Source organism: Equus asinus, chromosome 16 (assembly GCF_041296235.1).
Source record: "Equus asinus isolate D_3611 breed Donkey chromosome 16, EquAss-T2T_v2, whole genome shotgun sequence".
Classification (NCBI taxonomy): Eukaryota; Metazoa; Chordata; class Mammalia; order Perissodactyla; family Equidae; genus Equus; species Equus asinus.
Genome location: NC_091805.1, coordinates 43861152 through 43877782, shown reverse-complemented (window position 1 = coordinate 43877782; position 16631 = coordinate 43861152). Strand labels below are relative to the sequence as shown.

Sequence of the window (16631 nt, the reverse complement as noted above, 5' to 3'; positions counted from 1 at the left end):
CATATGTATAACTGGATCAGTAGAAGGTAAGTATTAGGTAACTAAGTTTATTAGAAACTCAAAAGAATACAATTTCCAAATATTTTTTACAACATTTTAACATTTTCTCAGGTTGGTCAGAGCTTCTATTTGAAATCTGAGTTTCAAATTTCAATTTAGTAACTGACGGGCTGACCACACTCCTAGAAAGTCTCGGCAAGGCATGAACACTACTTCACACCCACTTGCGACGAGACAGTATCTAGATCCCTGAGCAATGGTTCAGACTTTCTGGAACTGGTCTCCTTACAAGTCAGGGACAAGGCACAGGGTTTCCTAAGCTTGTTTCTTCCCTTTTCTTTCTTCTTAACTGGCTAACAAGCTGTTTTGCTCTATCACTATGGAGAATACATAAGTCACATCACCCTAGGTCCATGTCCTACTTAAGCCCCATCTTCTGTAAAAATGGAAAAAACAGGGAAGGAAAAGAAAAGCACCACTATATAGCCAGCTAAAATTTTACCTTAGCAATATTTTCCATACTGCTACACTATACTACTTCACATGTGGCTGAAGCGAAAGCAACAGTCACATCCTTTACATGCTTCTCCACCTGCATCCACTTCTCTCAAATTCTTCAATCTATCATAAAGCAAATTCGAAAATTTTTACATAACATTTCATTGGTGGACTTATACTCAACAAATTAACAATGACAAAAGGATTCCCTTGATGAAATTACAAGCTGTGGAGGATCTGAAATAGTAAAAGTTAAACCCTGATACAGTATTAAACTTATCTTTTTACATATAAAAATAATACACAGTGGGATATTTTATTCGATAAGATACAATCTTTAAGATCAAGAGAGAATATACAAAACTATTTTATGTAGTCTGACGTATTTCACTGTAGATTAGGAATAAACCTGTCTAGAACAGAAAGTATGAGGTCTGTTCTTCGAGAAATCGCCAGTTACTCAGGGGCTTAAAGCCAAGTGTCCTGCAGGCACCAGGCAGAAAGGAGCTACTGCTGCATTCAAAACAATGCGGTCACTATAAAATAAAGGCTTTAAATCTATAAACAATAACAAAACACACAAACCAAATGAAAATGTACTAAAATTTAATCATCCATAAAAGCTGTAATTTAATCTGACAGTAAAACACAAGAAGCAATATTAGAGTTGGTTTAGTATATTATATATTTTAGCTTTGAAAGCCATAGAAATCAGTTATCCCAGTTTTTTTCCTATAAAAGACCCATTTTTCCAAAGCATTATGCACAAACAATTTTAATTAGAATATAATGACAGAATGATATTTCATAATTTTTTAAATATAAAATGAAGTCAATGACTCAAAAAAGTTATCTGCTGCAATGAGTTTGAGGGGAAATTTCATAATCTATATCATTACAGATATAAAGTATAATGGTTCCACTTTTTAGTGCTTGACAGGGAGGAATCATGATAAAAAGGTCAATATGAAATCATTTGATTATAGTAGCAATATCTAACATTTGAAATGCATCCATGCTCTTTTGTATAATCATATTAGAGTCAAGTATATTTATTTTCACATCTGTTATAACTGCTATTGCAAAGGAGAAATACTATTGTCTTATTTTCCAAGAGATATACACAGAGTAATTTTTTTCTCCAGGGAAATTGTGCAAACCAATATAAGATCTAAATTCTTCACATAATATATAAAACAGGAGAAGCCTCTTCAGATTTATTTTTTGAAGTCTGGAATGCTGGCACTTCCCAATTAGGCAACAGTTCTTCATTCCTGTAATCTAGAACATTGAATAAATACAGATATAAATATATGGTTAATTTCTTGATGTCAGAAGATGGTAGTAAAAAGCCGATAATACACAAAGAAACAATGACTTTGGTTGATCATTTCTCGAGAACTAAAGTATACTAAATAGCTACAGTAATAGGGCTATTTTAAATTCCATTTAAAAATGTTTAAAAAATAGTTTTATTATACTTAGTGTTTCACATTATATCTGACAGTACTGCCTATAAAGAGGAAAACAGTGATTATTTCATTTCTATCCCATTATTATCCTTTTTTTCCTATCTTATTTTAAAAGTTCCTTTTCCACTATAGAAATGATACTCGCCTGCATAAGCTTTCCACAGGACATTCCTTATTCGACCATTTTATGATTTTATATATTAGGGTTACCACTTCTAAGACAGGTTAAGAGAAGAAGAGGATACAGAAACAGCTGATGCCCGTATGCAAGGGCAGAAGAATCAGTTAGTCCTACTGCTCACCAGAAAAGACTCAGGTTAAAGGAAGGATTTCCTGAAGATGAATTCTCTCCTAGGTCTAAAAAAGTGAGACATTTTAGAAAGAGATTAACACGTTCGAATACGATTGTGTCTAAAGGCACAGGCTAGATAAGCTGCCTTTGCTCAAGGTTCACATACTCATACTAAAAATGTTGTAAGTGCTATTTAAATCAACCCTGCATCTCAGAGCTTTTAAAATGGGATCAACATGGCACTTCAAGTCTATAATCACAATAAAATGCTCTACAAAGTATTCTGATTGCTAACTGATCTATTATTTTATCTTATTAAACATCCATAGAGATCTCAGGTGAGTTATTAAATATATTTTAAGTTGAATTAACCAGAGCCTAAGAATTCATGCAACCAGGATGAGAGTCTTCTTTCTAGAGCTATGCCAAGATTTCTCTCCTCTAAGGTAAAACTCACAATATACTATAGGATGTGTATAAATGAATTTTCACAGTGGGCCAGGAGATGGCACCTCTTCCTTTAAACATAAGCTAAAAGGACATTTTCTGAGAATTGGAAACTAAACCAGGGTCAGCTAAGGTAATGGTATCATGAGCCAGTCAACTATAAGACAGTTAAAAACTGGAGTCCTCATTTCCCTACCTTTGCACCCTTACCTAAACAACCACAAACACCAGTAATTTTAACAATAATCACTTTCAGGGAGCCAATGATTTATAGTTACTGAATCAAGACTTCACTAAAAGCCTAAAAACCAAACCTTCAGCCAGAAGCTGTCTTTCCTAGAGCTGACTACCAGAGGCAAGCTCTATGCCCCTTTCTCCTTTCTGCCCATTTTCTCTCTACCTTCATTTAAAAAGTGGGTACAATTACTCAGTTGTTTCCTTTGAGAGAGAGACACATTCACATCTCTAAGGAAGCATGTATGGGTTAAACTGGTGCTCTGGAACAGGTAATCCACTAAATGGACCCAAGAGATTTACAAGAGTTAGCACAACCAACTCTCAAGTGGGGACAGCTGATTTTCCTCTAACCGGACTGAGTTTACTAATATTCACATAATTAGCACCAATTACATCATAAATCCACCCCATAAAAATATTCTTTTATGGTGTTGTTTACAGAGTTGATGAAGATAAGTAGAAACTGTTCAGGGGATTTAAATATATAATTAAAGAAAAACAAACAAATGGTCCCACAGGGCCTGGGTTTCACTTGACAGGCAGTTTCAATGCCACTAATTTCTCTCAGAAGGGCTCACTTAATGAAAGCTTAAGTGGCACTTAAAGTCAACTCCTACTTAGAAGCCTAGAGATGAAACACCTGAAAGAAGTCAACCCAGACCTCAGAGGAAATGACTACCAAAACTATACCAACATACCGCCGCACATGCAACAGAATGGCTCAAGGTAAAAAGACTCACAATACCAAATTTGAGGAGGATGTGGAACTCATAAACTGCTAGTAGGTGGGTAAATTGGAACAGCTACTTTGAAAAACTTCTAGCAGTATCTACTAAAGCTGTCCATATATACAGTGTACAATCTGGCCATTCCATTCCTAAATATATGCTGAACAGGAAGCATGCACATGGACATAAAGACTTATACAAGAATGTGCACAGCAAAATTACCCATACTAGTTCCCAAAAAGAACTGAAATGTCCATTAATAGCAGAATATATAAATACATTGCTAGTATAGTCATACAATAAAAATGAACTACTACATCATGCAACAAGGATAATTCTCAAAAACACATTTTTGAGAGAAAGAAGCCATACATAAAAGTAATACATTACATGTTTTTATTTATAAGTTCAAAGAGAGGCAAAATTAATCCATGGCGCTGGGAATCAGAGTAGGGGTTACATCTGGGGAGGAATGACTACTGTTGATATACATGGGTGTGTTCACTTTGAAACAATTAATCAAATGTGCACTTAAGCCTTTCTGTTTCAAGTGAACCACTGTATCACTTCAATTCAGCATGAGTGTGGGAGTGACCTTGGAAGGCACTCTCTGCATTTAACCACTATTTCTGGAACACCCACTGTGTACCAGGCACTAGGTACACAGTGGTGAGCAAAGTGGATGTGGTCCTTGCCCTCAGAGAGCTCAGAATCTCATGGGAAGAGAGAGAAATTGTCCAACAGATGAACGTATCTACAAGTTATATATCACATCTGTAGTTGCAGAAGCCTGGAAATACCCTAACAGGTGAAATGGGAAGTGGTTAAGGTTGGGGAAAGCCCAAAATAAGAGGATGAGAACAGCATTTCTTCTGCTTTTAGCGTCTTACCTGGCTCAGAGCTGCTGCTTACTGTGGGTCTAAAGCAGCAGACATGTTTTCTTTCTAGGCTTCTTCTTTTCCACTGGTGTTTTTCTATTTATCTGTCTGACCAGGTCATAAAATATCTAAATAAAAACAAGAAAAAAGTACTTATTCAACCAACATTTGAGACCTTGTTCCACAGAACAGTCATGGTTCTGTCAAATATTACTCTGCTCTTGGATCTGTATTTGGCTGCTTTGCTTTCATAGCAGGTTTCTTAGAAGTCCCAGCTGACTCTCAGTCAGGATAGAGCAGGGCTTACCTATTTACAATGAGGGAAATACACTCGCTCTTAGATATTCAATACTAAACTGAGAAAAAGAATTAGTAGTGAAAAACAGGGAGTGAAGTTATATTCTTCATGGAATCTTCTTATTAAGAGAATATTTAATGCTCAACTTGACTCTCTGCATTTATTTTTAAAAACTCCAAACTTACAGAAAAGTTGCAAGAATAGTACCAAGAACTTGTGAATATTTTTTACCCAGATTCACCAATTAGTAACATTTTGCCACATGTACTTTCACATTTCTCTCTCCACACACACACTATTATTTTTTAAACCATTTTGAGAGGAGTCTTCATACCACAGGTCCCTTAGTAGTTGAATGTGTATTTCCTAAGAACAAGGTTATTCCCTTACATAACCACGTTATAGTTGTCACATTCAAGACATTTAAGCATTGATACATTACCCTGTGTCATCTACAGTGCAAATTCCAATTTTGTCAGTTACCCCATAATGTCCTTTATAGTAACCCACCTCCCCCCAGAGAGAATCCATTCAGGATCACATACTGCATTTAATTTCCTGTCATTTTAATCTTTTTAAAATCTGCAACAGTTCCTTGCCCTTTGCCTTTCATGACATTGCCATTTCTGAAAAATAATGACTAGTATAACTTCATAGAATTTCCCTCAATTTGGGTTTGTCTGGTGTTTCCTCATGATTAGATTCATCTTATACATGTTTTGCTGGAACAGGACAAAAGAGATATCGTGTTCTTCTCAACTTATTACATGTAAAAGCACATGATTTTTATTTGCTCCCTATGATTTGAAGTAACAAATAATATGTTAATAAATCTTTTGGATTCATTTTGAATGAAAAATGCAAGGTATCAAAGACAAAAATACAATACCACTTATTTCACAGAAGCAAATTATTTTAATTCTGATATGTTTATATGTATCATAGTGCTAAATATGCCAGTGTGGAACATAAACAGTTCAGCTAAACTTGATTCTTTGCTAGAAATGCAAACACTCATTTACTAATGACCTGGAATAGAAATGAGTATCATAGAAGCTTCTTACTATTACTCATCTGTAATAAACAGTACTTTGTAGAAGCCTATCAAAATGTCCTAGCTTTTAGAGGCACTATAAGGACAACTGACAAAATCTGAATATGCACTGAACAGACTGTGTCAATGTCTATTTTCTTGATGTTAATAACTATGTCGTGGTTGTGTAAAAGAACGTCTTTGATCTAAGGTACATACACTAACATACTTAGGAGTAAAGGAGTGTGATATACAAACGTGACAAAATGTTAACAACGTGAATCTGGATGAAGGGTAAACAAATTCTTTTTATTGTTATTATATCTTTTCAAAAAGTTTTTTTTTTAAGATGGTATTCAGATAAAACAACTATTTACTTTTTTAAATGATCCAAAGATTATAAGGCTAAATTACTGGTTAAAAAGAAGGAAAAAAAAAAACACTACTGAGTGATTTATCTCCCCAAAGCATTCATTTATATTCTTTTCTTTCTGCTCCACCCTGCCCACTCCCATCTTCTTCAAAACATTTAACTCTCTGTTACTTTATTTCTAACAAAGTTTGCAAATGCAGAATTGACAAACAAAATGGTAGTTTTTGTTTCACAACTCCCAAGTCCAAGTTGCTTCACAGCCCTGAAGCCTGTTAAGAACTGAAGGCGCACCAGCCATGAACAAGATCCCATTAGTTTTCTAGCCTCAATGCATAAGCTATAAAACGAAAAAGAATAAAAGAACAAACTAAACAGTAAATTAATCAAAAATCACATTTTCTCATGCTAGCCAGTTTCGGGTTTCTGGTACTACACAGCAAGGTAACTGATTTTGCAGTATTATCCTCAGAGACTTCTTGGGCAAACACTGCCTACCTCACAACAGCAGCTGCTTCAGAGATGAGGGCAAGTTTGAACTATAGTATTTGGTTAGATATGCTGAAAGTCCCCAGCCTAGGTTCTTCCTCTCTCTGAACTACAGCATAGTTTCTCAATCCCTCTGCCATTCCTCAATTGGGATGTCCTGATTCCAACTATTATTCCAGCCTCAGCAAAGAACAATTCTTGATTAAGACTGATGTCATTCTGGTATAGCTGTACACCACTTTCAAAACACGGCAAAAAGGGTACGGATAAGAAAGTTATAGGGCTGTTTAGCCAAGCAGTACATTCCTGTATGATTTCAAACTCGAGTCCCAGAATGGAATCCTGTGAAAGCATGATCCCTCTATCTCCAGGCATTCGGAAAGCACACATACACAAGGCATTAGCTGTCTGAGGAACTATGAACTATCAAACGGACTCTGTAGCTGGATTATCAGGCTATAAAGAGAGAAATATTCAAAGAAACTCAAATTATTACACCTTCAAGAATTTCTAGCATAAAGTTTGTACATTTTCCAAAAGAGTAAAGATTTTTAACTAGCTAACGTATTTCATTTTGTTTCGTTGTTTTTCTATTTTTTTAATAAACCCTCATGTCAAGGGTTGACCTTCAAGACTGCTGTGAAAAAGTAGCTCTGCTGCATTTGAAACCGCAGCCCAGAGCGCAGTTCAGTAGCACCTGAGTTCCCACAAACATGTCATGCTTAAGAAATGAGGAACACCTCCGTTCCACTGTGCTCACTGGACCCTGGCCCAACCCAGCCTCAGCCGAGCGCGTGAACTTGGTGGTAGGTGTCAGTGAGGGCGAGGACAGGTACAGCAAGGAAGCAGACTCCTAAGGCCAACCACTTAGCAATGGTGACCTTGCATTACTGCTCCCCCAGCCAAGCTCATTCATCAATCTTGATGTGTTTTATCTCAAAGTTACCTTTTCTTGGAAAAGCCAGACTGTACTAAAAATTAAAATTTTATGATTAGCCTTGTTTTTCAAAATAACATCTAAGAAACTAATTCTACAACAGAGGAAGTTGACGCTGGAAGCATATCTTACTTCCTTTCATTTACTTAGCAGTAAATAAGAAATAACTGTTGTTACGGATCTCAGCAGGATAGTTCCCCACTAGGATGTAAGCTTCTTTAGGGCAGGGATAGTGTCTGTCTGGATGACTGTTACCCTGGTGTCTAACACAGTGCCAGACACACAGGCACACAATAAATATTTGCTGAATAAATGAAATTTGTGAATTTCTTATTTTTATGTACTTGTTAAAATTGGTTTTACCTAAAAAAGCTTTGACATTCTTGATTATTTGTAAAACAAAGGATTTGCAGCAAACTTAAATTTTTATCCTTTTAGATGTTTAAAATAATTTGGTCATTTTAACAGTCAGACAATAGTCCACAACCATAATATTAGTCAAGGAAAAGTGACCTAGAGAACAAAGCCCAGAGAGGAACAGCAAACACACAAATAGGACCCTGATAACCTAACCCACTCTTAGCTCTCATCTATGTTGTAAGTGAGCTGGATTCTGACTGATTACCTGTGATGTTACAAATGGCAAGCACACCATCAGGTGAAGACCTTTGCACTACCAGGAAAGGAAAGACGCCTACCCCGGTTTAAAGAAAAGAAAAGGCTTCTGTTAAAATTAACAAAAGCAGTGGTAACCTCTTAAGGTTTTGCTTGGTTGGTGGTGGCAGTTGGGGACTGCACTGATCTTTTAGAGGTTCAGTAAACTACTGGCCCTCTACACCCAAGCAGGCAGCTCACTTGTTAATGTTTCCTGTCCACAACTATGTTCTCAAGATAGTGGAGTGCTTACGCTGGGAACAAAAAAAGCCTTGTGCATTTGCAGCCTGGGGCCTAAAAGATGAGTGAATTACAGTTCCATGGCCACACTCACAGACTCCTCCCTTTGAGTTGTGCACCAAAGGAACACAGGACTCACACACCAAATTCTGTGATATCCATGAGGTAATAACATCTCTCTGTATAACATAAGTTTATTATAATAACTACTTTGATTTTCGCATTTTCCTACTTGACTTTACAACCTCTTTACACACATCTATATAAGTACTTATTACAGTACAAGGGGGATGTGATAATTTTCACACACACCACTTTCCGACATATCATTTAGAGGCTCAGCAGGACTTTAAAGTTAAACTTCCTCTTTGACAATAAGGTAACGTGAGTGTCCTCATTATAGCCATAAAAGTGATTTTATGCAAGTGAAAGAATACAGCTTCTAAGAATTACTGTTTTCCATAAATTGACAGAAAAAAGACCGCTTAAAAGAACAGGTTACCTCATTAACGTTGATCTTTGACTTTGCAGAAGATTCTAAAAAGGCACAGTTACACCACTGTCGTGCTAAATTCTGACCCTGTTCTTTGCCAACTACTCGCTCATCTTCCAGGTCACATTTATTGCCAACCAAAATCATTGGAACCTGTGAGAAGGCAACAACATAAAATGAGCATGAATATACTCATTACTTAGCCTCTTCTTATAAGTAAGCAACTGCCTGCCACCAACTGAAATATATTAGTTAGGAAGAGAAGCTTCACCAATGCTTAAAAAAAGGTATATCTATGTGTGTTGGGGGGAAGAGGGTAGATGGAGGGGGAAGAGATAGCAAAAAATATGGAAGAGACTCTACTATGTTAATCTGCGAACTTATTTTAAGAATATAATCCCAAAATTCTCATGTGGACTACTATTAATAGCTGAACTTTCAAGTAGGAAAATCTGAAGGAAAAAGGAACCTCCTGCAATGCAGAGAAAAAGGCATTCACTGGGCCGACCTGTGGTTTAAGTGCTTCATCTCACACGTCCAACAAATGCCAAAAGTAGTGGCAAGACCAATACAGTAATAGGCTCTACTTCTACATTTGACACGTAGATCTGAAGACCAGTTTAGGTGAGATGCTGAGGAGGATTAACAATAAAAATAAAGCCATAAAGCAGGTACGTCTTCCCTTTTTCTCTAAACCAGAAATGCTTGGCTATGTCCATCCACAACTCCCTACTTCCAATAAAACAGGTCACTGACAAATGGTATAATGTCCTTAGTTAAAAGGTGTCCAGACAACAGTCACTTGTTTGTGAGGTGATGGACACTATACAAAAGAAAGAATTTAAGGGATGTGGTAAATCTTGTACCTAAAATAAGCAATTATCACGAGTTAGATAAAGAACACTAGGTATCTATAACGCCATCTTTTTTTAGTTTATTACTTGGGATAAATGGATTAATATTGCCAGCGTTCAGTAATTTGCATGTAATTGCCTATGAAAACAGAACTCTCTTAGATAAATTAGTCATGGGAAGGAAGAGAACTATTCATTAGGTTATGGTTGGTCATGAGTCACAAAGTTATAAATCCCTCTCGCCTACAATACTACCCAAGGTTAAGGTCCTGAGCAGGTACGTATGTTCCCATTATAATGAGAAAGAACACACAAAAACAGAAAAAAAGGTACAAACGAAACTTTATATACTAATTTATACTACTGAAAAGGAACTCTCTGTAGCTCTAAGCTGGGATGAGCATGAAAAGCATACACTTCATCTTTGCAAAAAGAAAAACACACAACAATGACGCTATTCATTAAATAAAGAGTTCTAAAATAAAAATAAAAACTAAAAATATAAAAACCCAGTTCATCAAAATCTTTAACATAATTCAAAGGAAAAAACTGTCTTGAGTAAAAACTATACCGAGGGAATTTTATAAATAGGGACACACCATTATGGTTCTTTATGACGTTCTTTGAACACTGTTTCTGACATAACTGCCGCCTTCCAAAGCTCAGCTTCAGTCTGACCCCGTCTGCCAAGTGCCCTTCAACTCCTCTTCTCCTCCACTGCACTTATTACCCACACAGCACAATGAGCACTTTATCATACGCGTCCTCCTTTTCTAACCATCTCAGCATATAATCTGTAGGGTTAGAAAGTTGTAACATTTTTTTGGTCACATAGGCTCTTTTAGGCATGTGGGAGATACCTTCCAAATCCCCTACTGACAGAGAGAAAACACGTTTTATTTGGTCACAGAGAGATGGCAGCATGTCTTATAGAGAGAAAAGTACTTACATCTTCTGTGTCCTTAACCCGTAAAATCTGTTCCCTCAGGTCTTGTAAGTCATTAAATGTGGACTGAGCTGTAATAGAATATACTAGTGCAAACCCTTGGCCATTCTTCATATACAAATCCCTCATTGCTGTAAATTGCTCCTATAATAAAAAACAGGCAATTATAAATATGATTTCCTGAACGCATATTGGAACAATTTAAATCAGAATAATCACAAGTGAGCTACTAAATTTTTTATTGCATGCTAGCATAACAGAAAACATAAGACATAACACATAGCTTCTAGAAACTCTGAGGTGAATGTTCCTGTTCCCTACTTAGGTGACTAAAAACAGCGACAATGAACTGTAGACTTAGAAGTGAAATCTTAACCACTTGAATTTGCTTTTGTGAGATTTAGAAAAACTATATAATTCCTTTTTATATAGAGATCTTAATTAAGTTATTTTGATGATACTAAAGATATCTCCAAGATAAAGCTGTTGGAGAAGAAAAGTCCAGGGCCCAGACCCATGGCCAAGTGGTTGGGTTCACATGCTCCGCTCTGGCGGCCCTGGGTAAACTGGTTTGGATCCTGGGCACAGACCTACACACCACTCATCATGCCATGCTGTAGCTGTGTCCCTCATGAAGAACTAGAATGACCTACAACTAGGATATACAACTAGGTACTGGGGAAGGAAAAAAAAGAGGAAGATTGGCAACAGATGTTAGCTCAGGGCCAATCTTCCTCACCAAAAAGAAAAGAAGTTTTTTCAAGTCAAAGATGAGAATTCTGTAAAAAAAAAAAACAAAGAAAAAAGAAAACAAAAGAAATGTCCAAGCACTGAACCCTTAGGCCCTCCAACATTAAGAGGTTGGGAGATGAAGAAGAATCAGGACAGGAGATTTAGAAATAACCAATGACACAGAGAGACAACCAAGCAAGTGCTGTTTCTTGGAAGCCAAATGAGTAAAATTTTTACAGAAAAGGATAGTGATCAACTGAGTCAGAGGCTGCTGAAAGTAAAGGGAGCTGAGTATCAATGCTCAGCTTGATTATGAATGACAGACTATGAACATGAAACAATGTGAAGAAGGGGGTGAGGATATGAAAGAGAATCAAAAATGTTAGGATAAACAGACTGTAGGTTCCAGTGAAGTTGCAGGGTACGAAAGGAAGTGAGATGGAAAAACAAGAGGTGGTGACTGGAGAGTGGGATGCTTGAAAATGAGATTAGGGGTGGTATTATAGTTACACTGGTAATCACATAGTCTAAAGGCCTGGAATAGTCTAGGGTAAGACCATGGGTGCAAACAGCTGAAGCAGGATGGAGGTCAAGGAACTGAAAGGTCAAGGTGCTGGATCATCTATAATATCCATATAGATTCTATTTGGATACCAAAATCACCAAGAATTCCGACTGAAGCAGTGTTGGAGGGTTAGTAAAAATCTTCACAGAGTAAGGAGTGATCTGGGACAAGACTGATGAGCATAAACTACTTTCCAAGCTTTATGCAAGGCACTGTGGACACAGACAAGCTAACAGGCAATTATAACACAGAGCTGAGCACCAGGATGGGAGAAGTACAAGACATCTGAGAGCACAAAGGAAAGATTTCTGCAGTAAGGAAAAATTTCCTTTGCATAAGAGGAAGAAAAAAGAATGCCCTCGCATGTGTAGAGGTGGTGAAAGAGGAAGTGGAAAATATTCTTTTTAACTGCTGGGGTCTCTTGGAACACAGGGGAATTACTCTTGATTCAAAACCTAAGAAAACTTGCTGGGGAGGGGGGGACGGTGGTGGCAAGAGGGGCAGATCTCTTGATTCAGCTGGTATAAGAAAGATATAGTTTCAGTGCTCCAAATCTCCCTGTTGGAATCAAGATCCATTTTCCCACAAAAGCCTGGAAAAATATAGTGTAATTAGTACTGTATTTGCTCCAGTGTGCTTATAAGCTTTTTTGAACTGTCTGAAACTTTCTCATCATTTATAAAATTATAGTGGGAAAATTTGTGCTGAATTTTACACAACTCATAACATTAAACAATACCATCTATTTTAAATCTGTGAATTGCCTAACAGGAAAGTCTATGCATATGGAGGAAAAAAAGAAAAGAAACATTGCTTAATGTGGCATTTTTTTATGGCAGTATAACTGGAAATCATCAGTAATTAATAAGAAAATTATAAAGGTGATGACAAATGAAGACAAAAATAAAAGCAAATACACAGAGCTATACTACATAACAAGTATTGTGCCAAGTGATTTATAATCATGATCTCATTTGATCATTACAAGCACCCTATGATGTACTAAGGTCTTTATATTCAATTAAAGATGAGAAAAATGAGGCTCAAAATAATCCTAAAGATTGTTGCCTTCATCAGAAAACATGTACCTGTCACCAGCCCCTTGAAATCTTAAAATGCTAATAAAAAGCAAAAATAATTGTTATAAAACGAATGACTATGGTGCCAAGAGACAGTCTTATTTAAACCCAGGGAAATACCTATCTTACAGAAAATTTGAGATTTAAAATACATTTTTTTAACCACTAATGGCATAATCCTTACCTCAATATGGGGAGAAGAAACTTAACACATAGATTCTCTAAGTGAACTCAACATACAATTTAATAGTGATATGTAGGCATTAAGTACATCATAGATGGTTTCAGGCACGTAAGAAAACTTAAGAAGCACTATATTTAGAGAATTTGTTCTTAATCAGAATGATTACTTTTACTCAGAGAAACTATTCAGATGACATAACTAGTTCACAAATTAAAATCTATTAAAAAAAAAAGAGAGAAAACATCCTTACTGTTCCTGCTGTATCCAGGATTTCGAGCATACACTGTTGGCAATCTACTTCAACTTGCTGTTGGGAGTGGGGTGGGGAGGGGAATTAAAAAGTAACATCAAAATGTTAGTCTGTTTTCCTCCCAGCTCTTCACTCAAAGTACCTATTAACAACCACAAAGCCTTTCTCCAGGAGTCTGCTGTGCTGGTTGAGACTGAACTTGGTATTACTATGAAGAACAGGTCTCAAGCATGTTCTATTAATATTATAGAAGCCAGGACTGTTAATGCCAAGTTTAGTTATTTTCTGACCACTGTAAACTCTGAGTAATGATTTTTATGTTATTATTAGAATGCAAATGGTTCTATTCCGCAATTTAAGAAAAACTGCAACAAACAGGTATAGTTCTAACAGAAAAAAATGTATAAAATATGCATATTTATATTATCTTCAAAGAAAACAAAGCACAAAAGTATTAAATAGCTCAAAATACAGACAAGATTTTGGGATAAAGACAATTTTGCCAACCTACCACGTTCAATTTGTTAAAGTTTTACTAAAATGTGCCCCCAATTTAATACAGAGAAAAATTTTAATTTAAAGAGATAAAAGGAACACAAAAGTGCTAAAATGAATAACACTGAACTCATAGTCTTCAAGACTAAGAAAAAGGTACTTCTTTGGGAAAAGTGAAATTTTACACACTGAATTTTGTTTACCCAGTGTTTTATGAAAGAAGAGAAGTTTGGCCTAAAGAAAGTGTCAACTATCAACTGTGTGGAAAAACTTCAACATAGACGGGATTAAGAAAAGTGTTAAATCTCCAGCATTCTAAGTACAGATCTGCGTTTGTAGTTGAAGCTTTAACCAGCAACTTATTTTTGGGAAATTTCAGTAAAGCAACACTGTCTTCTAAAAATAAATGTATTAACCTAAGGACTATTTTCAACCCTGCTTCCCTGTCAGATCAGGGACTGATGAGGAGCACCACTGGTGGTGCCACAAACTCACTGTCCAAACACGTATGGGACCACAGTGGTAACCTGCACAATCTGTAAATGCACATGTTTAATGAATAATGAACTAGATCTGTAGTTTCTCAATGTATCTAGAGCACAATTTTGTTTCCAATTTGCAGATAACGAAACTGCTCTGCCAGTACGGACTGAGCAACTTAATTTAATAAAAGCTATAGCACTAGTAAAGGTAAATGCTAAAACATCAAACAAAGAATCCTTTCCTATTTGTTGAAAAGTAGGTTTAATCTTTTTAATTGTTTTATATATCCTTGGGCTACTAGTCTTTCTCATAACACTGTCTTTCTCCCCCCTCTAACATACTTGGGAAATAAAATCATGAAAATTCTCCATAATGCTACCTAGTCTTATAATTAAATAAAACATTTTTGTCAAGACCAACTGTTCAATTTTTTTTCTTTTAAATAAGCTTTACTGTTTGGAGCAGCTTCAGATTCACAGCAAAATTGAGCAGAAAGTACAGAGTTCCCAAATACCCTCTCCTGTTCCCAGCAAGTTTCCCCTACTATCAGCATCCTGAACCAGAGTGGTACATTTATTACAACTGATGGACCAACATCAACACATCATTATCATGCAAAGTCCATAGTTTGCACGACACTTTGCTCTTGGTGTTGTACATTCTATGGGTTGGGACGAAGGTGTGATGACATGTGTCCACCATTACAGTATCACACAGAAGCCAATCATCTAATTTTTTATAATCTAAAGATGAAATTCTTTAAAGTTTTTATATAACTAAACAAAAATAAAAACTTTCGGTCACCGGATAACTTCAAGCATAAAAAGTGATAAAAGTGATCTTAGTTTTACAAAAAGAGTCATCAAAAATATACCTACTATTTATATGTAATTTTTCCACATTAAAAGAATTCGCCACAAGGCAAATGTGTACATTAAAGAACAGACTACTAATAAGTAACAGAGCACTGTTAACGGAGCACAGTACCAGAGCTCTCTACAGCTAAGCAGTATTCTATGAGAAATATTTTGTATTGGTGAAACTTTTAAAAACAGACACAGAACATCTGTATCGTTTCTCAAAACTATTTTTAAAAAAGTAATTCTATGGATCAAGTTTCAAAGTCATAAGGAACTACTTGTAAGCAAGCGTACACAAGTTTCACATTTTACCTTTCTGTAGGAATCTTCTATCGTTGGGTCATATTTTTCAACAAAAATTCCCTGAACAAACTGAACTGTCTAGAAAAAAAAAAGCAGAGGAAAGTTAAGGACTTAAAAGAAAACTCAACCCCTCTTGAATGTTACTTAACCTCACAAAGCCATAAAGATTAAATGAAATTATGTGAAATTCTGGGTAAACATGCAAATATAAAGTACCACTATTTTTCACGTAAGTTTACATCCATAACTAAGAATACAATTATTATGAAAGGAGCTGCTCACATTAAAAACTGTCAGCAGTTCTGCTGCTGACATTACACTGTTAAATAATTACTTTATTAGGGTTTAAAATACAACAAAGATACAAATAACAGCACAGCTTCAAATTCATTACAAAATGAAAATTTATCAATATTTAAACTTCTATTACCCTTTTATGTATCTACAGTAACTTTTATCTCATGCCTTCAAAGGAGAGAGACAAAAGCTTCTAAATTTGAAAATCTCTTGGAACAGTCTTTCTAATTTTGAGGGAAAAGAAAAACAGAGATTAAAACCTACTGAATATTAAATTTATAATCATATTAAAATTTCACATTCACCCCAGAAGTAGTCTCATTTGCCAGCTGAGATTCAAACATACACCTGCCTGATTCCAAAACCTTACTCTTTTCATTGGAAAACAATGCCTACACAGCTTTTTCAGATTATCTAATTTTATCTCAAAGATTTCTATATGCACAGACTAGAAACGAGGTATTTTATCATTCAGTAAATAAAAAGCAGTACAGAGATGATTGTGAAATATCTCCCG

General features: G+C 35.9%; 1 protein-coding gene across 9 annotated transcripts in view; it reads right to left on the bottom strand.

The window, feature by feature from the left end:
- Window positions 1-1087: 1087 nt before the first annotated feature.
- RAP1A (RAP1A, member of RAS oncogene family) overlaps window positions 1088-16631 on the bottom strand; it is a 73461-nt gene continuing 57917 nt past the window's right edge. For all 9 annotated transcript variants that reach the window (XM_070487032.1, XM_014837242.3, XM_070487034.1 and 6 more), the window contains 6 exons: window positions 15827-15895; window positions 13677-13733; window positions 10870-11010; window positions 9076-9219; window positions 4565-4680; window positions 1088-1779 (listed from right to left, as the gene is read on the bottom strand). In XM_070487032.1, the coding sequence (XP_070343133.1) occupies window positions 4594-4680; window positions 9076-9219; window positions 10870-11010; window positions 13677-13733; window positions 15827-15895 (498 nt within the window). In that variant the 3' untranslated portion in view covers window positions 1088-1779; window positions 4565-4593. The remainder of the gene's footprint in view (window positions 1780-4564; window positions 4681-9075; window positions 9220-10869; window positions 11011-13676; window positions 13734-15826; window positions 15896-16631) is intronic.